A 10,853-nucleotide genomic window follows, 5' to 3' on the forward strand; every position below is an offset into this window, starting at 1 on the left:
TCAGGTATTAACCAATTTATGAGCAAGGTAACGCAGACAAGGTAAGACTACAGTTCTTTATTGGGAAACAGGAATTTATCTGACTAATCTACGATACATGAAACTACGCTACTTAATTACACACACGCACACACACACACAAACAGTTCAGAGGGATCATGGAGTTCTTTTAGTAATAGTAGTTTACTAGACCTGAGTCACCAAAAGAGCAGAGCCTTGGGTTTAATCTTACTGTTTAGTTATGAATCGAGCACCAATTTTCAGCAAGGTATGAAGCTTTGTTTCTTTACTTGCGTTACGTTTCGTTCTCTTCCGGTGGTTCGCCTCCAGCGAAGGGAATCACGGCATGGCTGATTGGTTGATGCGCGGTTGTTGAGCTGACGTTTTTCGGGAAAGCCCTTCGGTGAGACGTTGGTTGCCTGGTTACCGATGGCAGCGCTCTGGAACTTCTTCTGAGGGTTTCTTCATTGCGGGACTTGCAATGAAGAAAGTGGAGTTCTGGCACGAAGTCTCGTTGAGAGTTCTAGAACAGTGGATGGGGCCTGCAGAGGCGGTCTTGCGCCCCCAGGGGCAGAAGGTCGAGCTTGCTGGTTACCTTCAGATGCCCATGACGAATCTCGGTTTTTGTTGAACCTAATGTGTTGCTCAGACTTTAGGTTTTTAATCTCACGGCAATCACCCCAATCAGAGGTGGTTGTAGGCGTAGCCACGCCCACATGGTTCCTCCTTTTCGTGCATACATTTAACCTGTGGTTTGGTCTGTCACGTAGGAGGCCATCTCAGTGGAGTTTTAGTAATTTAGGTAAAGTGTCTTATCATGAGTTTGGTTCATATGACTAAGATTTCATGCACATCAACGTTAAATAAACAGAGCTTTTATTTGATACCAAACATCCCATGTCTTGCATATCCATTCATACCTTTATCTATAGCAAGGGTTATACCTGTTAATTACACTGCTTAAGTTTAAAAAAAACATGTTGAACACGACACAAAGACATCATACATTCTATATGCACACATATATAATTTTATATTTGTATATTTGTACGTGTCCCTAAAGCGTTGTATGTTCTCTGTTCTGGGGCCCTGAGGAAACGCATTCTGGGGGGGTCAGCAACTGCCAGGGGGTTGTAAAACTTCCTTATTCAAAGGGATCTACACCGTTTGGTTGAAGTTGTGAAACTGCTTCTCTCTTGTGCAAAGGGATTGCATGGGGATTTACACCACCTCTGTTGGAGACGTGTAACCGTTTCTTTCCTTAGTTGCTGATGTCGTGGACTGTCTCTTCTTCGTTCAGCGGCTCCCTTCGAGGTGGCCTGTTAGTCCCTACATTACTTTTATCAGAAAGTAACGATGTAATGTAGCTGATTACTTTTTAATGACAGTAATTTTGTAATGTAATTAGTTATTTTAATAAGTAACATCCCCCAACACTGCTCTTAAACAATCATTTGCACAATTTGCATACCCATTGCAGGTTGCACACACACTGCAGACTTACTCAAACATATTACAGACTGTGGAATTTGCACACTCTGTTAACTGTTTACAGTATATATTTTTATATTTTTCATATTTTCATATTCTGCATTTTTAAAACTGTTTAATGTACATTTATTTATTTATTTTTTATGCACGTTTTTTCAAACATTCTTTTTTATATATTTATTTTATTATATTCTGTTTTATTATTGTATTTTTTGTGGCATTTATTGGGCAAAGCAAAGGAAGAATTTCATTGTTTGGGGAAACATGTTTCTTTAATGTGCATATGACAGTGAAACAATAAAAATTGAAATTTAAAACTGAAACTGATGTAAAAGATATATATAAAATATATAAATAAGAGGACAAATTCTTTTTTTCTTTTTTATGTATTTAACTAAAAACTCCAAGATTATCAGCCCTCATTTTCAGTCCAGAGTACCTGAACAGTTTCAGTGGAATGTTTTTGACTGCTGAATGCCGAGTGCTTGGAACAGACGAGAGGGGAAATGAGGTCGCTGCTGAGGTTGTTACATAAACAGCCAGTTTTTAGATGGTATCATAGGCATGTTACAGCCTGTCACAGTAAGCCGTTTGTTTCCATTTCTTTAATTGAATCTACATCATTTAATGTAATTTAATATGAAGAAATGATAGGTGGCTCAAGACTTTTTCAAGTAATGTACTTTACCAGAATTTAAATAAATAAATGCTACTAGTCAGTTGCGATCAGAAAATACTACCATAATAATGACTACCTTTGTGTATTGTATTTATTTTGAGCTTTATTACTTTTGAGGTTTGTTCCTGTATCCTGAGCGCAGCAATTAAGCGTCGTGTGCCTTCTAACTTCTCCTCGCTGTTTCTGCTCATTAGTACCTTGATCAAGGCTTTCAAGCTACGAGAAGTTTAGCAAAAGATTTTTAACCTCATCGTCCTTATATGAGGAGTTTCTAAGGATATAGCCACAGTCTAGGATAGAGGATGTGATGTGATGTCCTAAAATGAGGACACAGGGGTTAAGGTAATCTTATACAATGCCACTGTTGAATTCACATTTCGTTTCTCATTGGTCAGAGGTGTTTATTTATCTTCTGTAACAGCAGCCCTGACTGTAGTTCCATCAAATCACTGAGGGAAAATTACTGGTTAGTCACTTTATTAGGATATAATAACTGCAGTTTCCTTTGGGATTAATAGATCTACTGTAAGTACTAAGGCCTTGTTCAGACCGCAGGCAGATCAGATCTTTTCACACGTCTGGTCATTAGGACTGACCGTCCACACTGTTATTAAATCAGTATGGACGCCCCAAATCTGACACAACGTCGACCTACAGTATCTGGATCGGTTGCTGTAGTGACGCCGCAGAGGCTCTCGTGCAGCACGACGTTCCCTCATGCATTGCCCTTGTTCTGGTCATTGCCTCAAGCTTTGGCTGTCCTGATGCATCTCCCTCTGTCCAGGGACTACTGTACTCCATTTCCATAGTGTGGTTAAGCCAGCTACTCTTCTTGAAGAACGGTGAAATTAGCCTCATGGAATATTCAAGGACACGGTTTTTACATGCTTAGCAGTAATAGGGCCAAAAGCAGAAAAAAGTCGTAAAACATCGCAGATTAACTTTCTACAACAATGTAATTTAAAATTAATAAATGACAAATTTAAAAATATGAAATTTGTCTGTAATGTGTATACATACTGTATACACAATAAGCAATAATTTAGTTGTAAGACTTGTTGCAAGGTGTGAATGATGGATAGGTTGAAGCCTGATCCAGACTTAGATGCATCTTTAAACTACCTTAGTATTTAGGGTGTAAATTTTTTGTGTATATTACTGTTCAGACTACATGACTGTGATCTGATCCTAAACCGATCTGGATGTACCAAATGAGATTTGTGTTGGCTAGCAGTCTAAACAAGGCCTAATCGTGGATGCTCCACATTAAATGTATTAAAATGTGTCTAATTCTTGATATGGTAATAAAAAAATGTATATTTTTGCAAGGATTCTTCACAAAAGTCAGAAGTACAGCTGTAAATTCAAGTTTACTAACAAAGAAAAGTCTTAAGACTGAGGCCTTTCATTACACAAATATTTAGCCTAAGTAGTTTCCATATTTAATTCTTGAGTTTACATTTTCTGGCCCATGATTTTAGTGAGGGCGGCACGGTGGCTTAACCGTTATCACTGTCGCCTTGCACCTCCAGGTTCTGGGTTCGATTCCCGCCTCGAGGTCTGTGTAGTTCCAATTTTCAAATCACCCGTAGTGTGTGAATGAGCGTTTGAGTATGTGTGTGCTCTGTGATGGATTGGCACCCCATCCAGGGTGTATCTACGGTGTATCCTTGTGCCCCAAGTCTTTTGGGATAGGCTCCAGACCCCCCGTGACCCTGTATACAGGATAAAGTCATGTGGACAATGATTGAGTGATATTAGTGAGCTTGTTAAATAGCTCACTAAGTGATTTGTACATGCTTTACAGTATTATAATGTTAATTATATCACAAAGGACTGTAATAACATTTGTTTTTGCATCTTCGTGCTGGCTGAGTTTGAAAGATATTGATGTCCTGTGAGCGTTCTCGTGGTCTCTCTCCTGTTTCGGCATCTTGATTGGATTTTTCTTGTGAGAAATCTCATCAGCTCGTTATCGGAGCTGGGATTAGTCATGCAGCTATGTAATCATTATTCGTTTGCCCATATTAAATTTTTTTAAAGCTTCTGTGTGTATGTGTTTTTTTCCCCTCTGACAGGACCTCTGGATTCCATACTTTAACATCACTACAGATATCACCGCCTCTGCTATGAGAGTGCACACTGACGGTCAGCGCCAGATTTTTCTGTTTTTCTATTCCTGTCCTTCTGTGGGCTGTCGATGAACCGAATGTTCATTTAAAATTTTCATTCTTTTTTTAACTAGGCTCTCTGTGGAGGTACGTGCGTGCCAGCATGTCCCTCTCGGGCTACTTGCCTCCACTATGTGACCCAAAAGATGGACATTTACTCATGGATGGTGGTTATATCAATAACCTGCCTGGTAGGATGGTATTTAGCTGTCATGTGTGTTTTAATAGCTGTGGGTTTATGATGTACTGCATAAATCCTGCATGTTCCTGTGTTTCCCAGCTGACGTAGCTCGCTCGATGGGTGCCAAAGTAGTGATTGCGATTGACGTGGGCAGTCAGGATGAGACCAACCTGACCAACTACGGAGACTCTCTATCCGGGTGGTGGCTGCTATGGAAACGTCTGAACCCTCTAGCAGAGAAAGTGAAGGTTAGGCTCCTGGAGGAAGCTGGTGGAATAAATAATGCAGTGTCGGGCCTACATCAGGAACAAGCCAGCACCATTTGAATGTAGTAGTGAAAATATATATTTTTTTCCTGAAGCTAAAATTACCATCTGGTTTAAATTTTCACATTAAAAGCAAACTCTGCCTTTATTGCTTTGTTATATATATATATATTTTCACTCTGGCCTGAAGGCACGGTGCGTACAGTAATATGAAAAATGTGCTACCTTATTGCATGCAATTTGTAACCATGATGAATGACCCTGCAGGTGCTGAACATGGCAGAGATCCAGACGCGGCTGGCGTACGTGTGCTGCGTGCGTCAGCTGGAATTGGTAAAAGACAGCGACTACTGCGAGTACATCCGGCCTGCTATCGACCGCTACGGAACTCTGGACTTCGGCAAGTTCGACGAGATCGCTGTGAGTAACCTTTCCTCGCCTATTTGACCTTTGTAACCAGGAATTCATTTGAACGGCGTGAGGATATGTGATAAGGTACAATCTGTGAGGAAACTTAAGTATAGAGATCTGTAATGCATGCCTATATTTTGAGTGGATGACAGATTATGATCGAAGGTTAATCCACCAGTCACCATCAATTTTAAAATGTACCTGAGGTTAATTGACGTGGACATTTAAAAATTACTAATGAACACACTCTTAAAGGAATGATTGTGATTTGTTGGTTGTCTGTCCTCAATCAGAATTGATGTGCACAAAAGGACATTACTACAGGATTGGGTCATTTTCCTGCTCTGCTCAATTTTAATAGTCGGAGCCGAATTGCACAACTCATGTTATGTGCAAAAAAAAAAAAAGTTCAGCTGAGACTCATGAAGCTTCTGCAGTCCTATTGTGATAAATGGAACTAGTGCATTTTAAAGTCATATGATATTTAGTACAAATTGAAATCTTTTCTCTCCTGGGAACTAGCTGTATGGCTAACCGGAACTATTTTGTACTGAACACACCATCATTTTTTGAATGCTGAACATAATAAAAAGAATGCGTTTTTGACCGCCCCATTGGCCCCATTTACCTAAATTTTACTCGCGTTTCGGGTGACAACTTTCACAGCCGGTGTCCGAAGCAGGAAAATTAATAATGATCAAGGTCTTTTTTAATGTACTTGTATGCACCTTAAATTTGATTTAAGACGGGCTTGAAAAATTTAAAATCTCAAAGTATCCCTTTAATGGTGGCATAGGACATTACGTCTTACAAATCCAGATCTACTATTCTTTCTCTTCATGTACACTAAACCTCCAGTACATCATTAGCTGGCTATTAAACAGAGAAGGAGAAAATGCCTAACCTAAAGAATATTGAAGATTATTCATTAATCGATTAATTGCCATAAAGAATTCACCCAATTAAAAATGTATTAACTGATGAGGTTTATTTTGCATGTAGTGATAACTTTAAGATGTAATCTAACATTAGCTTAGCTATCCTTACCAGCCAGGCTGAATCCATGCTTGCTAATGACTTATTCGAAGAGTCTCTGTCTTACTCTGTCTCGGCAGGATGTGGGCTATCAGCACGGGAAGACGGTGTTTGACCTGTGGTGCCGCAGTGGCGTGGTGGAGAAAATGCTGAAAGATCGACACCAGGAGGAGTTCCACAAAAGCAAGGGCACCAACGTGAGTGGAAGATCAAGTCTCACTAAGGAGCTTTAGATGGAGAGGGGTTCAAAGTCCAGTACTAAGAAGTGTCTTTATTGAGTGTTAATATATTATTAAATAAGGGATAACACGACACACCACGCAGTTATACAGAATTAATGCTGCCTGGGGGTGTGATGATGTGGCACGACTCCAATGTGCATTATTTTTATTTAACCACACGGCTGGTATGTTGTTCCACTTATACCACTGCAGTGTGTGTGTTCAAAGTTTGTTTCTCACGAATGTTACAGTCAACTGTCTTTCCCTCACCAGTCTCTCTCCGTCTCTCTTTCTCATACACACACCACACACACACACACACACACAGATATACATGCATGTCTGTCTGTCTGTCCTTCTTTTTATCTAACTCTTGCTTGCTAACTCATTTTCTCTCTCTCTCTCTCTCTCTCATGTTCTCGCTCTCACAAAAACAAAAAACTAGCTTGCCATTTTACTTGAACTGCAAAGTGTCAACTCCCCTCACATGCAGGCAAAGCAGTGTGACTATTACAAAACACTCCTTTATGAAAACTCTTTCCATATTTAAACGGTTAAAACGTTAAACCCTCACAAGATTGCCTTTTTAAACCATGCTTTTTCTCTCAAATCTGTTTATTGTTGGTTTTAAATTATGTGGAGCAATCACTATACAAGTCCCAGTGTTGAGCTGTTACCATAGAAACAATAGCATATCAGAATGAGGACATTAATATTAACCTATTGTTCCTGGTTCAGTCAGAACTGCTGTCTGAGCCGAGCTGTTATTCAGTAATCATGAACTCAGCCATGCTGTGGTATAAATTACTATACAACACAGATGCGTTGACCACTGAACAGTCATAAGAATTATTGTTCAATTTTGTTATTTAAAAAAACAACAAGATTATTTAATTTGTCACAATAACAATAATAATAATCATCATCATCATTATAATAATAATATTAAAGATTTGGTAGTCCTGATTTTTGGACTTTCCTGTTCAGTGGGGACCAAAAGTATTAAGACAAAAGTGAAATTCAGTGTTTTAATAACATATAAAAATGTTTTTAATAATGACATGATAATGAGAATAATTTGTTATTCGATACAACGAAATTCTTTACAGCGATTGGTACCTGCTGGATCCGTCTGAGCATAAAGTCAAAAAGATGTGTTGTCCTAATACTTTTGGCCACCTATACTTTACTACCAAAAGTATTCCCTCGCCTGCCTTAACATACATATAAACCTGGGTAACATCTAATTCTTAATCAATATGGTTTAATATGATGTTCCAGAAGCGCATTTGTGAGGCACTGATGTTCAGTCATGTTGGAACAGGAAGGGGCCGTTCCCCCAAAGTTGGGATCATGAAATTGTCCAAAATGTTTTGGTATGCTGAAGCATTAAGAGTTCCTTCCACTGTAAGTATGGGGCCGGATCTAACTCCTGAAGAACAGCCCCACACCAGTTTCACATGACTGCGCACCAGTGCACAAAGCAAGGTCCATAAATACATGGATAAGCAAGTTTGGTGTGGAAGAACTTGACCGGCCTGCACAGCGCAGAGAGTTCTGAGCTCAACCCGATAGAACATCTTTGGGATTAATTAGAGTGGAGACTGCTAGTCAGGACTTCTCGTTCAACATCAGTGTCTGACCTCACAAATGCACTTCTGGAAAAATATTCCCATAAACAAACTCCTAAACCTTGTGCAAATCCTTCCCAGAAGAGTTGAAGCTGTTGTAGCTGCAACTCCATAACACTATGGATTAAGAATGGAATGTTACCAAGGTTCATATGCATGTGAAGGCGGGCGAGCGAATACTTTTGGCAATATTGACATTAGATTGACATTATGTAATTAGATTAGAAGATTTTTGCACATTAAACACCACGCAGGAATTCTTGATAACCCTTCATTGAGTTATACGTGGAGTTGTTCTGAAATGATTGCTCTTAACCCAATCATTTGTTTCCTTACTAAAGATAAGTAAAGAATGAATAAAGTCCCTGACCTGTGTTTCAGGTGGTGACCTGTCCGAATGCCTCGTTCACCGACCTGGCTGAGATCGTGTCCCGGATAGAGCCGGTGAAGCAGGCCATCATGGATGGTGAGAACTGTATTTAGAGCGTACTTTCCATTGTACGTTATTTCCACACATTGTCCTCACCCCAGCCTCTGAATCACACAGATGAATCTGAATATCACACGGACTACGATGAGGACAGGATGCTGTCCGATTTCGACATCTCCAACGCCAGCAGTGAGCACGAGCACACGGAGGAAGAGGATGAGAATACAGACGAGACGGGTGACACCGCCGATTCGGTAAGACGACTTGAGTAAAGTCTGGATTGTTAAAAGATTTTTTTTTTTTTTCTTTTAACAATCTGAGATTTAACACAGGATGAAGAAATGAAACCGGTGAGAAGAAGAAGGCGGCAGCGCAACGCCAATCACACAAGCCATGATGCGCATTGAAGAAGAGAGTGAGGACACTAAAGGGTGTAATGATCACATGACCTGAATGTGAACGCATTGATTGAAAAGGCAATGATTGAAATCTATTAAGAAACTGATTATAAACTGAACATTATTGATTCTACATGATTATTATTGACGGTGTCTAAAAAATAATGGATGGTTTTAAACTGATATAAATAGGCTTTTAAGGGGATCTGCCTGTATCCCAAATACTGTTATATGACCTCTTGCTTGTGAGGTTTGTGAAAATCACAGCTGGACAGTAAGTCTAGCTGTGTTATTTGGTTAAATATTGATCAGAGGCAGCTAAATCAAACTGGATCATGTCACAGCAGATTCAACAGTATCATCAGAAATTCAGCTGATCCTTCTAAGAATCGTATGTTAGCAGATTCAGTTTTCAAATATTGAATTGTTGTTTCATTAATCATAGTCATATTACGTTGTAAAACATATTCAGCAGTATTATCAAATACTGAGTTGTTGGATTATGGAAGTAATTTTATTGCAGTTTAGCAGAATCAGTGGTCTTGTCAGAAACCGTAGATAATTGCCTTATGAACCATAATAGACGGTTCAGGGGTATTGTAGTGTCATTAAATATCAAATACTTGCTTTGTCAATTACATCTTATCATATTGTAGCAGATTCAGGGTTATGGTTGAGTATTAGTTATTGCCTTATGAATCAAATTCATATCATAATAGATTTGTATTGAATTGTATTGTGAAATATCAACTTGTTGCCTTATGAATCAAATTAGTATCCTGAGGTTTAGACCCTGACCCTGAGGGATATATCACTGAATTTTGTACGTACCTTTAGGTTTAACATTTGTTAAATCGAAGAAGGACATATGGTCAATTTATTTACTTTTACAAAGAAAAAAGGAAGGTAATGTAATTCTTTCAGTATTCAAAGCATCTTGAGCAGTGGTGTGAAAAGTGTACAAATCCCAGCTAAAATATTACTCAGGTAAAATTCAAAGTCCTCCATTTATATTTCTACTTGAACAAAAGTACTTTGTTATTCTCCTGACTGTCTGAAAGCATCTCCACTTCTGATTTTAAACACCTGCTACATAATTGAATGTTCTATAAAGGGAAGGCAAATCACACAATTACGTATATTAGTCAGCAGGTGGCGCTGTTACCACTTCAAATACCTCACACCACTGTGGTTATGTTACGTAAGCCAATACCTTCAGTTTTGGAACTGTGTGCCTTCTATAGATCAAAGGGATACTCCAGCAATTTTCATCCTATTCTCTATCCAACTTCTCTGTAGCATACAGTATGTGCTGTTAGTAGAGGCAATAAAAAAAATCAACACAATTCTCTGCACTGAAAACAAGAAAAAATGATTAAAAAACAAAAGTTTAACTTTTGTTCAAATCTATATTTATGGCTATAAGCAGATGCCCTTATCCAGAGCAACTTACGCTTGTCTCATTATACATCTAATCAGTTGAGGATTAAAGGCCCAATTGTGGCAGATTATTGACCTTCTGATCAGTAAATCCAACATCTTAATCTACCACTTAAGCTACCTCTGTGTTTAGGCTTCCATGTTCTCCTTTTCAAGAACTAATTTTAGAGTAGATCAGCTTGAGCAATTAGTCTTCCATTCTAAGTGAGTTTTGCACGAAACAAGCCTTTTGTCTTGTTTTTCTCATACAGGCAAATGTGTTGAATTCAATTCCTTTTCCGTGGTGGTTGCACATACTGTACAGATCCAGTGGATACCGATTAGGCTGATAAACTCTTGTGTATTCCCTTAATTCTAAACATGTTACTTCTGGATAAGCTGCTGTACACACAGGTACATATTGCACAAGCCTTTGTGCTCTGGTTTCTCATTTCTGGTTGTATTTATAATGCAAGCCAATCAATGCAATTTTTGTATATTTTAGCTCTTTGTGTTTGTT

At 38.8% G+C, this 10,853-nt stretch overlaps 1 protein-coding gene across 1 annotated transcript in view; it reads left to right on the forward strand.

Annotated features, from left to right (window-relative positions):
- The window catches only part of pnpla7b (patatin-like phospholipase domain containing 7b), a 35,883-nt gene extending 25,480 nt beyond the window's left edge, over positions 1 to 10,403 (forward strand). Inside the window, exons 29-36 of the mRNA XM_053480976.1 lie at positions 4,249 to 4,318; positions 4,416 to 4,532; positions 4,622 to 4,770; positions 5,056 to 5,208; positions 6,315 to 6,431; positions 8,468 to 8,552; positions 8,634 to 8,770; positions 8,849 to 10,403. Of these exons, the coding sequence (XP_053336951.1) occupies positions 4,249 to 4,318; positions 4,416 to 4,532; positions 4,622 to 4,770; positions 5,056 to 5,208; positions 6,315 to 6,431; positions 8,468 to 8,552; positions 8,634 to 8,770; positions 8,849 to 8,923 (903 nt within the window). The 3' untranslated portion in view covers positions 8,924 to 10,403. The remainder of the gene's footprint in view (positions 1 to 4,248; positions 4,319 to 4,415; positions 4,533 to 4,621; positions 4,771 to 5,055; positions 5,209 to 6,314; positions 6,432 to 8,467; positions 8,553 to 8,633; positions 8,771 to 8,848) is intronic.
- Positions 10,404 to 10,853: the final 450 nt, after the last annotated feature.

This window comes from Clarias gariepinus, chromosome 21, assembly GCF_024256425.1.
Source record: "Clarias gariepinus isolate MV-2021 ecotype Netherlands chromosome 21, CGAR_prim_01v2, whole genome shotgun sequence".
Classification (NCBI taxonomy): Eukaryota; Metazoa; Chordata; class Actinopteri; order Siluriformes; family Clariidae; genus Clarias; species Clarias gariepinus.